Source organism: Brassica oleracea, chromosome C7, assembly GCF_000695525.1.
Source record: "Brassica oleracea var. oleracea cultivar TO1000 chromosome C7, BOL, whole genome shotgun sequence".
NCBI classification, from domain to species: domain Eukaryota; kingdom Viridiplantae; phylum Streptophyta; class Magnoliopsida; order Brassicales; family Brassicaceae; genus Brassica; species Brassica oleracea.
The window spans coordinates 18,529,453-18,545,400 of record NC_027754.1 but is presented as its reverse complement, the minus strand read 5'-3'; the positions used below and the strand labels follow the sequence as shown (position 1 = coordinate 18,545,400).

At 34.7% G+C, this 15,948-nt stretch overlaps 2 protein-coding genes across 2 annotated transcripts; both read left to right on the top strand.

Moving 5' to 3' along the window:
- Positions 1 to 11,036: 11,036 nt before the first annotated feature.
- Positions 11,037 to 11,976, top strand: LOC106305598 (ethylene-responsive transcription factor ESR2-like). Its single transcript, XM_013741952.1, has one exon. It carries the CDS (start codon positions 11,050 to 11,052, stop codon positions 11,974 to 11,976), a length of 927 nt encoding a protein of 308 aa, XP_013597406.1. The 5' UTR covers positions 11,037 to 11,049.
- Positions 11,977 to 14,501: 2,525 nt separating this feature from the next.
- Positions 14,502 to 15,549, top strand: LOC106302760 (uncharacterized protein At3g43530-like). Its single transcript, XM_013739203.1, has 4 exons — positions 14,502 to 14,553; positions 14,685 to 14,855; positions 14,945 to 15,454; positions 15,520 to 15,549. The coding sequence occupies exons 2-4, from the start codon at positions 14,688 to 14,690 to the stop codon at positions 15,547 to 15,549; spliced, it is 708 nt and encodes a 235-aa protein (XP_013594657.1). The 5' UTR covers positions 14,502 to 14,553; positions 14,685 to 14,687.
- The last annotated feature ends 399 nt before the right edge of the window (positions 15,550 to 15,948 follow it).

Sequence of the window (15,948 nt, the reverse complement as noted above, 5' to 3'; positions counted from 1 at the left end):
AAAAAAGTCGGTGTTGTTCAACTGGGTGGCATCAGAAGTGAAGTTCCCCGATAGGTATGTTTCAAATCTCTCTATATGTGTTGAAAATGTTTAAAAGTTCTCCGGGATGAAGAGTCATGATTGTCATGTCTTTATGCAACGACTACTTCCCCTTGCATTTGCGGAGCTACTTCCAAGAAACGTACATGAAGCACTTGCCGGTAGTATATTATAACGCATTAATTTTATAATGGTTTAGTTTGCAATAATATATGACTACTAATGTGTTTAATTGTTTTTGGAATATACAAGGCATTAGAGCATTTTTTAGGGATCTGAGCACACGCACTCTTAAAGAAGAAGTTGAGGTATAACTTCACGAGAACATTCCCTTTTTATTGTGCAACTTGGAGAAGATATTTCCCCCAGGATTTTTTGACGTCATGGAGCATCTAGCTGTCCACCTCCAATATGAGGCATTGTATCGTGGACCTGTACATTACAGATGGATGTATCAGTATGAGCGAGCCATGAAATATTTGAAGGGAAAAGCAAAAAACCTCGCAAAAGTTGAAGGTTCTATAATTGTTGGAAGTTTGACGAAAGAAACTTCTCACTTCACATCGTACTACTTTGCGTCAAAAGTAGTTACCCAGAAAAGAACTCCAAGAAGATATGATGATGGTGGTGTCGCGCCAACATATGCAGTTGCTGGTGTTCCTCCAGAAATCTTTAGCCAGATTGGACGACTTGGTGGGAAATCAAAACAGGTTTGGTGGTCGAGTGAAGAAGACGCTCATAGTGCACACACCTATATTCTACTCAGTTGCAAGGATCCATTGATGCGTTATTTTGAAAGGTAACATATATGGAAACTTCTAAACACATATAAGTATAAATTATATAATTTACAAAGATTAATTAATATAAAATATAATTTTACAGCCTATTTGTTTCTCAAGTCGAAGAAACATTCTCAGGTATATCCACAAGTGACGTAGACAAAAAGAAAGATCAACACTTTATTAAGTGGTTGAAGAATCATGTATTAAATCAAACTCTTAATTTTTGCAGGTTGATCGATCAAACTCTTTTTTCATACATGATCTGTATTTCAACGTTTTCTTTATTTTTGCAGGTTGATTATGACGACGATGCAGATTATCCTACGTGGTTTCGCGAAGTAATTCAAGCTCCACTTGCAAAGGTCACCACACCACATATGTATTTCACACGAGGTTATACTTTTCACACATATGAGTATGGTAGACAGCGGGCGACCAGTAACTATGGAATATGTGTGAAAGGGGAAACAGATTTCTACGGGATCTTGACGGAGATTATTGAAGTCGAATTTCCACGGATACTGAAGCTGAAATGCGTCCTCTTCAAATGTGAATGGTTCGACCCCGTCGTCAACAGAGGTGTTCGGTTTAACAAATTCGGTGTAATTGATGTCAATGGTGGACGAAGGTACAACAAATTATTTTTTTGGTATACATGATCTTTATGATTAATTTCTACGTTGTCTTTATTTTTGCAGGAACAAAAAATACGAGCCTTTCATCTTAGCTTCACAAGCAGACCAAGTTGGCTTCCTTTCATACCCTAGGATGAGAGAATCGAGAATAAATTGGTTAGCCGTGATCAAAGGTACACCCCGTGGACGTATCATCAGTGGAGAAGAACCACCATTGCAAGAAGAACAGATAAATGAAGTCGAGGAACCTGAACAACAAATTGATGACATCCTTCTCATTGATCTGTATAATCATGAGTACGAAAATCTTACCGACGATGCCACAGACGAAGCTGTTGAAGACGAGTTTATGAAAATGATGATGTTCCTAGTGATGACGAGAATGTCGATGTATCCGATTGATGTATTTGTTTTTAATATGATTGATTTTCAGACTTAATGCATGTGATTTGATGGATTTAATCATAAAAATCTATTTATAAAATTTGATTTTGTGTAAGGTAATGGGGGGTTTGAATTAGAAAGAAGAGATTGATATTATATGTTAAGGAATTGTGGTTTTAGTATTTGGGGTTTGGAATGGAAAGAAGAGATTGAGGTTAAAGGGAAGATGGGTTTGGGGTTTGGAATATATGAAGTAGAAAATAAGGAAGATGGGGTTTGGGGTTTCGGATTTTAGAGATTTAAACATAATCCTCGTTATTTCCTCGTAAACAAACGAGGAACTTACGACGAATCCTAAAAATAAAGAATGCGGAACTCGTTAATTCCACGTAAGCAGAATTCGTCGTAAAGACCTCGTAATAGGAAAACGCGGACCTTTGTATTTCCTCGTAAATAAAACCAGGGGCCTTGCTATTTACTCGTAAATTAATGAGGACGTTACGAGGAAACAAAACGCGGGCCTTGCTAATTCCTCGTAAAAAACGCGGGCCTTGCGAGTTTCTCGTAACTTTACGAGGAAATTACGAGGATGACTAATTTCTTATATATACACGCGAGCTTCTCACTTCCATTTCGTCTTCACTTCCTCTCTCTTTCGTATCAATGGTACGTACTCTCTCTATTTCCTCTCTAATTTGATTAGTTTAGGGTAGATTAGGTGGTTAGTGTAGGAAATTTAGATAGGTTTACGGATTTTATGTTAATTAGTGTTAATTAGGTGGTTAATGTAAGGAATTTAGTTAGATTTATAGAATTTGTTAATTATAGAATTTGTTAATTACTGTTGATGTTAATTTTAAAATTTAAATTTTTTTTCAGAGGGTTCGAAAGAACAGACTTACTCCCCATTACAGAGAGATGTTCGGTGAGCCTGGTAGTCGTTTAGGCCCGTCTTCTTCAGCTCTCGGTTCTTCGGGTCCAGAGACTGTCCCCGAGACTCAGTTTTCTCAGAGAGTCTCTCGGTCCCCTCCTTCTGGTGCCCCATCGGTTCCTCGATTCGTTGCACCGGCGGCTCCTCATGAACATGTCCCAGAGGTGCCTCCTCCGATGGCTCCTCCGATGCCGGCCGGGATTCATCCCGATTTGATGGTGCCGCCGAGTTCTCCTTACTCGCAGTACACTGTCGAGGACCTTCTCGCTCAGCCAGGCCGAGAAGGTTTCCCAGTCATAGATCCTGACCGACCGGAGAGAACTTTGTGGTACGTTACATTTTTTAAAAATTCTTTTAAATTCTTTTATAACAATAATAAATAATTTATACTTTAAATTATTTTTTTCAGGTTTGGGGTTGACGGATGTGTTGCTCGGAACGTAACCGAGACGATTTCCGAGCACAGGTTACTTCTCCGAGCCACATACGAACTGGAAAAAGACACCAATCTACGTCAGAAAGACGTGGTTCAAAATTTTTGCTGTAAGTTACTATTAATTAGTTATATATACTTTAATTTTTTATTATTTAGATTTTTTAATTTTTTAAAACTAATTCTTAATTAAATTTTTTTCTGTTACAGCCAAAATACCATTGGTCCATGGGGTCAATGAGAAGCTGAAGAAAGCATTTAACGCGAAGGTGAAAGCTCGCTTGTTGGACACGGTCTCCAACTGGAAGGGTGACTCGATCGTGAAGGGATATGAGCGTGGCAAACCCCCTGAGCTCACCAAGGAGGTGTGGGATGACCTCATCCGTTATTGGCGGGATCCTGACTCCATTAGAGTCGCCGAATCTTGCTTTGCCTCCCATCAGACGGTAGATGAGCACGGCCACAGGCCGATGCTTCACTCTACCGGTCAAAAACTCCATGTCGATGTCCGTTTGGATATGGTAATAAAATATTTAATTTCATTATATATATATATATATATATATATATATTCTAATTTTTTTAAATGTTTTTTAGGCACTCCCGTCTCTTTTGCAACTTTACAAGAGGACCCACAAGAACAAGGTGGGCCAATTTCTATAAGCTAGGTCCGAGCAAATCTTCAACGACTTGGTTGGTCGGGTTGAAGACCGTCAGACCCAGCTGACCCAGCAGTCCACCAACGGATAATTTTTTTTTTAATTTTAAATTTTTTTATTATTCATTTAATTTAACTTCAACTTTTTACTAATAATATATTTTTTTTTTTAAGGTTGTCCCTCATAAAAAGGGACGTATGTTTGGGATTGGTTCCGTCAACGATGTTCCGAGAGCGACATCGTCTTATGGTCAGAGACGGGATGATGAAGTCACTCAGCTGCGTAACGAGTTGGACTCGACGCGATCTGCGTTCACAGCTCGTATGGGTGGAGTCGAGGGTTTCATGGACGTTGTAGCGGCCACAAATCCGGAATGGGAGTCCTTGTTGAGGAACATGTGACGACAAAATCCCATTCCAGGCGAGTCATCCAGCACACATGACGAGGCGGATGTAGAGAGGAAGAGTGAGGAATTCTACCGGACGATGAACGACCCGTAGTTCTTTTTCTTTTCTTTTCGTTGGTTGTATTATAAATTCAAAACTTATTTATGTATAAAATATTTTCGTATTTACTTTTATTTTTAAATTGTATTTTTATTAATAAATTAAATAATTTTTATTATATTTTTTAATTCTGGAAAATAAAAAATCGAAGTAAATTCGTAGCTAAATTACGACTACATTACATGGAAAGTTTACGAGGAAGTAACGAGGAAAACTTTTACATCAACACTACGAGGAAAGCTTAACGAGTATTTTACGTGGAAGGGTTTACGTGTAAATTACGAGGAATTACTTTCGAGGTATTTACGAGGAAATGTAGCGTCCTCCTTACGTGGAAAGGTTACGTGGTTTTTACGACGAATACTTTTCTTCATCTTTACGATGAAATGTGTTTCTCGCTAGTTTACGAAGAATTGGCGAGGAAATATGCGTTACGACGAACGAATAACGACGAAACTTGTTTCCTCGATAATTCCTCGTAAAGCCTATTTTACGACGAACTTACTACGAATTTCGCCGTCGTTAATGTTGTGTTTTTTTGTAGTGTAATTGTTATTTTCTGAAATTTGACATTTATATTATTTTTTATATATTATTTGGTGAATATAATATATATCGCAAAGAACTTAAATGTGGTTTTAGATAGAATATTACTAAATTTCATCAAATATATATTAAGTGTTAAGAAACTATAAAGATAATTCCAATTGTGAATATAAAACAAACCATATAATAATAGGTTATTACTTATATAAAATATGTATACATATAAATTATTAATTTATAATTTTAATGAAACCATAAATTTACTTGAAATTTTCTAAAAAAATATTATCTTATTATTTTATCGATTTATGTCAAATTTTGAACCGGTCCAAGTTGAGACCGGTAAAATTTATTAATTTATTGAGTATTAATTTATGGAGGTTTTACTGTATGTAAAAATTAATTCCACTCCAGATACATATTTAAGAATGAAATTTTGAAGAAAATCTCTGGCAAACTCTATTCACAGGTTCGTGTTCTAATATATCAAGCTCTTATAGAATATAAGTGCAGACTCGAAATATAAATGTATGTCTAGTATATATTCACTAGTTCGGTTTAAAAATCATCTAATTCTAGAACAACGAAACAAATTACTTATTTTATTAACCTATGCTTTTGAGGTTTAGTTACTTAAGAGTATCCCAATAAAAAATATATAAAATACTTTACCATTCTTGTAAACTATGTATAAACTAAGAATTGTTTGATTTATTAAATGATAAACCAGAAAACTTATTACAAATAGTTCAAATCTCAAATTCTTACAATTATAGTAGCTAGATAGGATATTGGGGAGAAACAAACATTAGACGAATGATCAAGTCTCTCATTCTTCAAACAAATTCAAAATGAGGTGATTGAAATTTTGTCATGATATTTCATTAAAAGATTTTTAGGAATAAAAATCAAGACTAAATCTGAATGAAATAATATATATAATGCTTCCAATATTAAAAATTAGTTCGATTTGAAGAAGTGTATTTCTGAGATTGTCAGGATCATATAATATATCAGAAACCACATATTAAAAAAATAATTTGTAGACATGAAATTATATACATTAGAGTAAACACATAAATTAAAACCAATACCTTTTGCTTATTTACAATCATGTTTTTGGTAAATAAATTAAAAAATATTTTATTTACTTTATATGGTATTTAATTAAACTTTAGTGATATTGCCATAGATATATATAGTATACTTAAATATAAATATTTATTATCGATATTTCCTACTCATATAATTTTATTAACATTTGTATATTCGATGTAGCAAAAAATTAAATCATTAATCACAAAAATTTTAATGTGAGATTTTTCAATACAAATTTAAAAATTTTAAAATTAAGATCTCAATAATTTTTCAATGCAAATTTTGAAATTAACATATTTTTATTTTGATATTGTATATAATTTAATTTAAATGATATATATATATATATTATGAGACTTCATTTTAATATGATTTATGATCATTTGTATCTTGTTTGAACATAAAAAAAAAAAAACTATTGATCACAAAATTTTCAATATGAGACTTTTACCATTTTTAGTAATTTATAGTTGTTTTAAAAAATTTAAAATATAACTTATTAGAAAAAATCTAATTTTTTGTATATGCTCAGTGTGATTGTTTAATTTATTTTAATAATATAAAATTAAACAAAAAAGAGAGAGGAAAAAAATATTATCAAATACGTATTATTCATAATCATTAATTGTCATATATATGTTAATCATATTAAGTAAATCCGTAGCTTTTATTGAAGGAAATAATCGAGAATATTCTTTTGTACACTACTAATCGATTTTATAGTTAGTTTAATAAAAAATATAATATATATTTATATGAACCAACTTATTTTTCTAAAGATTCTAAGAATTGTTTTAGTGATGACACGTGGCTACAAAAACATGCTGTAATGCTCTAGGATTAATATATATACCAAATTAACGGTTTTCTCCGTGGTTACAGAAAAACAGAAAATTATAACACATTTTTGCTTGTTAAGGCATGTTAGATTAATTGCATTATATGTAAGAGCATTTCCAACCCATTTCTATAATAGAAATCTCTAAAATAGAAAAAAAAAATAAAGATGAGGTTTTTCTCCAATGTGTTCATTTATTATATATGAATGCTATATTTGCCTATATAAGTAGAGAAATGTTATATATGCATCTATAAATAAAGGACTGATATTTTTTTCTCTAAATATAGAGAAAAAATAGCATTTCTCTGTTTATAGAGACAAATATAGCATTCATCTATTATAAAAGAACACATTTGAGCAAAACGTCTATTTCTATTTTTTCTTTTATTTTAGAAATCTAGATAAACGTTGGAGATGGCGTATCTAAACGTACGTTATTTTGTTGAAATGCATGCGTAGATATGCAAGTTGCAAAATGCCGTAGTTGACCATGTAAATGTAGAGTAGTTTGGATTTTGTAATTATTTGCGATCTGCATCACATTATATAACATGAATGCGTTCGTGTGTGCAATAAAAAGTCAAACAGATGCATACTACATATTTATACAGAGTGAGGCATTGTGCAGAGAGAAACCCACGCGTGTAGAAGAGAGGAGACAGTTCTGGTATCAACTTTAATGTTGTACCGTTGCATGTTACCTACTTTCCTAGCTTCGCCCTTTCATTTTTGTCTTCTATTTTTTTGTAACCTACTACTAACCAGAATAAGATACTTTAGTTGAGCAAGGTATTTTCTGTTTTTGTTTTTGATGTATTATAACCTGGCCTTTCAAGAGGGACAATATTCACTCATGCCACGATTTAACATTTTGCCACGATTTTCCATTTACCCTATATATTTTCACCCCCAAAAATGAACAAGTTCATAAATCTCGCCTAACATTTTGACCATATATCTATGTTTCTATGTTTCATAGTGTATAAATACTATTATCATCTATAAACCCTATTATCATGCTCTCTCAGTAAAAAAAAGGTTATATATCCTGCGTAATCACTTGGCCACGAACATTTGATTGGCTGCCACAAGGAATTCAAGCTAGACAAGATTTTGCTAACGTTTATTGTTTTTATTGCGAAATGACCGTTACATTTACATGCACTGAGCAAATTGCAAATTAATCGTTGTTTATCGGTAGAGTGGAAAGTTCCCAAATGAAAAGAGTTACTCATGCGATTCGATATATAACAATAGTCGTGTGATAACGTACATGTTAATCTCCAAATAAAAAGATAATCTCCAAATAAAAAGAATACATGTTGCTCAGAGCACAATACATATATATATTGCATGCAACCTATGTGTATTGTGTTAGGGCTTGGAGACGGTAGGGAACGTGATCACTTTATCAGTTAAAAGATACGCATGGGCATTTGGGTATCCGTTCGGATATGGGTTGGTTATTTCGGGTATCGAGTTTTTTGGGTTTGAAAATTAGGCCCTGTTCAAATATTACAAAATTTCGGGTTGGGTTCGAATTGGATTTTTCCGGGTCCAGGTGGGTTCGGTTATGATGTAAAAGAACCTGAAAATAACCGAACAACCAATGTATCTGAAACAAATTCAGAGAATAGTACCCAAAGGAACCATATTACCCGATTCGGTTCGAGTATTTTGTATCTAAACTACCCAAATATACCAAAAAAGTAACAAAAATGCTCATTAGATATGGTTTTGTTTGAGTATTTCTATCCAAACTATCATATTTTATCCAAAAATACACAAAATATTGAAAATAACTAATATATTTAATTTATAATTTAAATTTAAATTATTAAAATAATTATACATATAATTATAAATAATATTTGTAAATATATATTTACACTTCAGATATCTTCGGATACTCATTCGGTTCTCTGTTCGGATCGGATTGGATACTGGTTCTTCGGATACATCAATTTAGGATTCATTCAGTTATTTACCCCGGATCCGTTCGGATACAGAACCCTGTTTTTCATGTCGGTTTCGGATCGGTTCTTCGGTTCCAGATATTTTGAGCAGACGTAGTTAAAGATTACCAACATTGATCAAAATGGTGAAAGAGATGAAATTAGTCAATGGTGATTAATTATGTTAGAGCACCCGCATTGAGAGTTTATGGGAGGAGTTCACACAGAAATCAAGAAAAAATAATAATAAAATAATTCAATCACATAAACCCCTCTCTCTTAAAGTTCTATGGGATGAATCCCTCTCTCATAAAGTTCATCACTATAGCGCGGGCTCCACGTGTCGTGGCGGCCTGCGATTGGTCTTGTTTTTTTTTTTTTTTTTAAAAAAATCAAGAAAAAAAGAAAAAAAATTTAATAATAAAAAATTGAAAAGATGAACCGCAAGAGAGAGTTCATTGATGTGAGTGCTCTTAAAACCTATGTGGACTTTAACTAACCAAAAGGATATTAAATTAGTGGTGGAGGTTAAATTCTGCAAATGCAAGAAGGTCATTTAGTCACAATCGAGTAACAGTAGGAAACCAAAGAGGCTACACGCCATGAAGAAAGAGCCCTAGTTGAGACAAATCCACGTGACTTAGGTTTTCATAAAAAAATAAAATAATAATAAAACCCTAATTAAGCGAATTGACCATAATCTAGTAAAAAAGAACGGACAAAACATAACCTCATGTAGGAGGAACAATTTCTGAGCGCCGCCAGTTATTAATTCAGAATCATAATTTTACGATTTTCAACCCCTCTCCTTACAACTCCCAACATCATAATTTCCTTTCCCATCCACAAACTACTGTCTAAATCAACTTTTAACTAATTTTATTGATTGTTATTACCATAGTACTTATTGACACTGTTCTTCTTTGTCCAAAATACTATTCACGAACAGGTCTCTAAAATACAACACTAGTGTTACATTAGAATTGTAATCTTTGAAATAGTTCCAAACTTCAAAAATAATTAGTGTGAAAGCGAATTTGTGTTTTTCAAAATCGTGATCCAGTGTTCCAATTTTATAAGTTTAGTTTATTTTTTCAAGAAAATAATGTTTTGAGCATTAAAAACAAAGAACAAATCAAAAAGATATATATCCATTATCGAGACATCTTAAAACTTCTGAGAATAAGGAAAATAAAAATAGTATGTATAATAATTACGTTATTGTTACTTATCAAAAAGACATGTAAGTTATTACCCCAATTTTATGCAAGTCCGTAGGAAAATAAAGACACAAGACGTGGAACATGAAACTTCGTTAAACGTACTTTTACTTTCTCTCTCATAGAGGAGTGATCACAAGTCAAAAAGACGCAAGTCTCTTCGATTTTAAAGAAATAATTATTCTTGGATTCACTCTCTAGGGTGAACTTCTAGGTTCACCGACCAATAAAATTATGTTATTTAATATTTGACATCTTTTAAAAAAAGAAATAAAATATTGTCAAATTATATTATCTTTTTTAAATTAAAAGGTAAAAAGAAATAAATAAAAAATAGTTGTAATTATAAAAAAAAATATTTTTAACGTCGTCAGCAAAACATTAAACCCTAAAATCCTAATCCCTAAACCCTAAATCTTAAACCCTAAACCCTTGGGTAAACCCTAAACTCTAGGATAAATTTTAAACTCTAGGATAAATCTTAAACTCTAAATCAAAATCACTAAACACTAAAACCACTCAAGGGTTTAGGGTTTAGGATTTAGGGTTTAAAGTTTTAGGGTTTAGTGTTTTTATTTAGAGTTTATGATTTATCCAAGGGTTTAGGGTTTACCCAAGGGTTTAGAGTTTACCCAAGGGTTTAGGTTTATCCAAAGGTTTAGGGTTTAGGATTTAGACTTTAGGGATTAGGATTTAGGGTTTAGGGATTAGGATTTAGGGTTTAGTGTTTTGCTGACGACGTTAAAAAGATTTTTTTAATTCTTTTTTCTGTAGCTGCTATTTTTTTTTACTTTTTTTATTTTAAAAACATAATATAAATTGATGATATTTTGTTTCCTTTTTTAAAAAATATCGAATTTGAAATAATGAAATCCTATTGGCCGGTGAATCCAAGAATAACTCTTAAAAAATGATGTTATTTTTCCCTCTATAAATACGTTATCAGCTACCCATATACATTCAGGTACCTCAAAAAACTAAGAGAACTACATAGCAAAGCAAATACTTTCTTTGCTTATGATAAAACTTCCCTCAGGTCAAACCATGGATGAAGTAATCATGAGACTAGAAGGTGCTGAGCACAGAGAAACCAACAATCATTCTCTGAAGAGAAAGCCATCAAGAACTTCCTCCACCGCTCCATGCTCTCCCGGAGGTGTAACCACCGTAAAATCTGTCCCCGGAGCTGGCGCTTCCGGTGGCACCACCATCAGGTACCGCGGCGTGAGGCGTAGGCCATGGGGTCGTTACGCTGCTGAAATACGCGATCCGATGTCCAAGGAGAGACGTTGGCTGGGGACATTTGACACTGCTGAGGAAGCAGCCTGCGCATACGACTGTGCAGCTCGAGCCATGCGTGGTCATAAAGCTCGAACCAATTTCGTCTACCCAATCCCTTCACTTGACTCTTACCACCATCGTATTTTCTCGTCTCCTCCGATGAACATGTTCCTTCGACACGACGTTTTGAACTCTCAGTCTCTTTCTCCTTTCGCTTACCCACTCTCTAACGTAAGCGGCCCGGTCTACGATTCATTCGCTAATGTTAACGATGTCTCCGAAGATCACTCACCTAATCACTCACCTAAAGCGAAGCGGTTTAGCTTCTTTGACAACGAGAGCATGATATCAATCCTCGAACCAGAACCAGCTGGGTCTGGTCTTCTTCAAGAAATTGTTCAAGGCTTCTTGCCCAAACCTATCCCTCAACAAGCTGCTACACCTCCAACGACCATTGGTGTATTCCCGACAATGGTAGAGACTGGTTTTCAGTCTGAACTTCGTTTACCGGATCACGTCAATGTTGAAGGAAACGGATTCGGTCAGTTAAAATATCATGGAGAGTTGGGTTGGGTGGATCATGAGGGTGGGTTTGATTCAGCCAAGATGCATCAGAATGGAAATGCCGGAATGTTATATCAGTATTGCTTTCATGATTATTAAACATTATGGTTGTGTTTTTACGTGCTAATCACTACACTGTTTCTTTAGGATTATGACAATAGTTTGGGTTAGCTAACTCAAAAGCCTTTTGTCTTTTTTTCTTCATCTAGTTGTATGATCAGTTTATCTTTTGAAAGGAAAAATCATCGGAGAGTATGAGAGATTTTACCTTTTTTGGCAAATCAGCATGGGAAAGCTTAATTGAATTGTTTATATGACATGTCGAGTCAGCAAAGTTAAGAAGAAAAATATATGACAAAAAATATAAAAATTGGAAAATACTCGTCGTGGAGGGGGGAATGAAGACAACTCCAAAAGGACAAAATATGAGATATCTAGAAAACTAGATCTTCTAATAAGTTGACTTTGAAATCCATAAAGACAGCCTTTGTCTTCTTTTTCTGTCTCCTCTCCTTTACCCTCTCAAATCATCAGAAGCACATATTCTGAAGTTCACAATATAGTTTTTTTTTTCGAAAAAAAGTTCACAATATAGTTAAAGGCTCTTGTTTGAAGTTTGATCAAAGGTCCAAGTAACTGGTCCATAAAAACTCGATAGATATAACCGTATACGTACTCGAATTTGCATCATTGCATGTTAGCATGTAGCCTAGTTTCGGTTAAGTAGTCTGATTCAAGGGTTGATCTCGAAACCGGTTGCTTGTGATCGAAGGTAATTCGAAAACAAGAAGGATAGGGCGCGAATACTGTTTGCAGTGACTTTTGCAAAGCTCTTTAAAACCTAAAACTTAGAACTCTTTATTAATCAAATCGTGGTCTCTACAAGCATGATTAAGAACCATTAAATACTAACAACGAAAAGCATAACCCTAGGAGGATTTAGTTAACTCCTCTTTCTAAAAGGAAAACAAAACACCTAAAAAGGAAAGTTAAAACCGACTTAAACGTAAAAGGAAATTCCTACGCGGAAGAGGAGTTTTGAACTATGGTAGTCTCGTGTTGATTGCTTGCGACCAGAGGTTGAGCTGCATCATAATCATATATAAATAGCAAACAGTCGATAGAAAAGACTTTTATTAAAAGAAATAAGTTTGACCAAACAAGGTTGCATTTCAAAAATACACATGTATATATACAGTGGCAGAGTCAAATTTAACGGGGATAAACTTTTCGTTTTAGTGGGGTCAATACAATTTTTCTTAGATAAAAATAAATATGTTATAATTTTTGTTAAGTAAAAACAAATAATTTAAAAAAAATAGTGGGGTCAGCTGACCCCACACCTTACTGTTTGCCTCTGCCCCTATATATATATATATGTTTTTGCTGTTAACCCTATATATTTTTTCGGACATAGGCTATAGTGGGCATAGGTATTCGGTTATCCAAGTCGGATTCATGTCGGTTTCTTTCATATCCATGTCTTTGGAATTCTAGACGTTTAGAGTTTACTAGGTACTTAGAAAATTTAAGTTGTAGTTATAAGTTATGGTCGGTTCCTTTCAGATTTATATTTAAATTACTTATAAAAAAAATCTGTAATTTGGATACGTAGCAGGTCCGAATCGGTTCAGATATTTAAAACCCGAAAAGACCGGAAGTACCCAAAATCGGATCCTTACCGTATCTCTCCATTTGGCTGCCCAGCCGGATAGTAGCATTTCTCATTTTCGTTATCTTATCCATGCCTTGTATTTATTGGTTTGTGGAAGGGTTTCTGTCACTTGAAGTGTGTGTACTACATATCTTCAGTCTGAAATTAAATTATAGATAATTTCTTCTTACTTTTCGATCTTGCTACAATATTTGAAATGTTTTTACGTTTTATCAGAAAGCGAATTTTTTTTTAAATGGTACAAACGTATCCCCTCTAGATGCCTTTAACGTGTTTCAAAGGCAGTATTAGATTAAGTTTAAATGTTACTTGTCATGACAGAATAGTGCTACAATGGCAACACAAGTCGACTTTCATGATACTACAGAGAAAGACGACTGTAAAATTGAAATTAGTAGTGATGGTTGGGTTGTAGCTGACTACAGTCAAAACCTAATTTCGTTCTCATTTAGTTGGATTTCTGTCTGGAACAACTTTGCTGCTATTAGGCCAATTATATGTCAACTTCGATCCGAATATTTAGGACTTTAACTCGAAATGCCCATTCCTCTCCATTAGAAATGCTGATTTCACCCTGTAATAAAAAAGAATATATTTTTTATTTTTTTTTAAATATAAAATCGGGTAAAACATGGTTAAAGACGCTAGGGACCTTAATGAAACCAACTTATTACCAACCCGACCTGCTCTACCCGACCCAACCAAACTGAACCGGATCCTATTCTCTAAACGAAGCGTTTTGTCTCTCTCCCTCTCCACCTAAATCTAAATCCCGTCTCGTTCCTCTCCGGCTTCTCTCTTGCGATTGCGACGAAACCCTAGCCTCCGTGCGTTGTGGCTTTCTTCGTCGTCCTCCTTCGTCTAAATCAAGAATCCATTAATCTCTCCGTAGACGTCCTCTCTCCCTCTTATTTCTCGGGTCTCAACTCTCTAGAATCGAGAACCGCTTCGTTTCTTCTTCTTTCTCCGACGAAATTCTAGTCTCCATCTTCGTTCCTTTCGTAAGTGAGTAGTTTCCTCTGAGTATTACATTGTTGAGATGTAATAATTGATGTTTGCTATGCGGTTTGCATTTGGAGTAATTGACGGTGACTTGTTGTGTTCTTAACAGCGTTTCTAACTTCTTGTACAGGAAATGAAGGGCCGAAAAAGAAAGAATCCATCTACTACGTGCGTTGGAGTCTCCAGTAGAACTAGAGCTAGAAAGGCGGTCTCAGCTGGGAATGAGCCGGCAAGAGAAACGACTGTAGTTTCTCTCTCTGTTGATTCAGAAAGTGATGACATGTCTGATGTATCATCTAAGGTAGTTTTTGCACTCGTTTCATTGTCAGTGTGAAAGTATACTAGTTTTAGTAGTAACAAATGACTAATACATATATATTATGATTGCAGGCAAGGCAACCACCACAGCCCCTTGAATTATACTTCAAGAGCACAGAGTTCACGAAGACTTGCAAGATTCAAACCAAGTGCTTTGTGAAGAATACAGTGGACGTGATTAAGAAGCTTAAGGAGGAGGTTAAATGGTTCACAACCCATCCTCAATTTCGTCACTTCTTCCACATGCCTGATGAACAATACCTGAAGCTCCAAGGAATGTGGATGTTACTCTTGCGCACCATTTCGACTGAAGAAGAAGATGTTGCATGGTTTAGTCTGACTGGTGTTCCCATCCGCTATTCTATGAGGGAGCATGCCCTCATCTCGGGCTTAGACTGCCATGAGTATCCAAGGAAATATTTGAAGCTCGGGAGTACGAAGTTTGTGGATTATTACTTCGGTGGACTAAAGAAGATCACCATAACAGATGTGGAGCAGAAGCTGTTGTCTATGAAGACGCCATGCAATGATAGATTGAAGATGGCTGTCTTGTTCTTCCTTGGTCGGGTTATCAGAGGACAGGCAAAGGATTCCGGACCAGTAGATCCGTTCATCTTAAGGATCGTGGAAGATTTGGATGTTTGCAGAACATTTCCATGGGGTCGTTTGACATTTGAAGATACAATAAAGAACGTTAAGCATATGATGGAGCTTCTGAAGGGTGAAGTGCACCCGGCATGCGGCTTTCCTGGATTCATAATTCCATTAGAGGTAAAGCATACAATCTAGTCAAATATGAGTTGTTTTATAACCGTAAATCTGACAGCGCTACAATATTTGTGTAGATTTTGGCTTTTGAGTGTATTCCTAAGCTGGGGAAAACATTTCGACTATCTGCAGACACACCTTCTGAAGATTGTCCTAGGATGTGCAAGAGCCGCTTTACAAAGAGTAGCATGAAGGGCTATCCTTTGGAAGATATATATGCTGCACTTGGACACACAAAGGTATATGTATATATACTTTGTAGTAGAAACTAGAAGAATATAATAAAATTTAAACTGATTTTCCTTTTC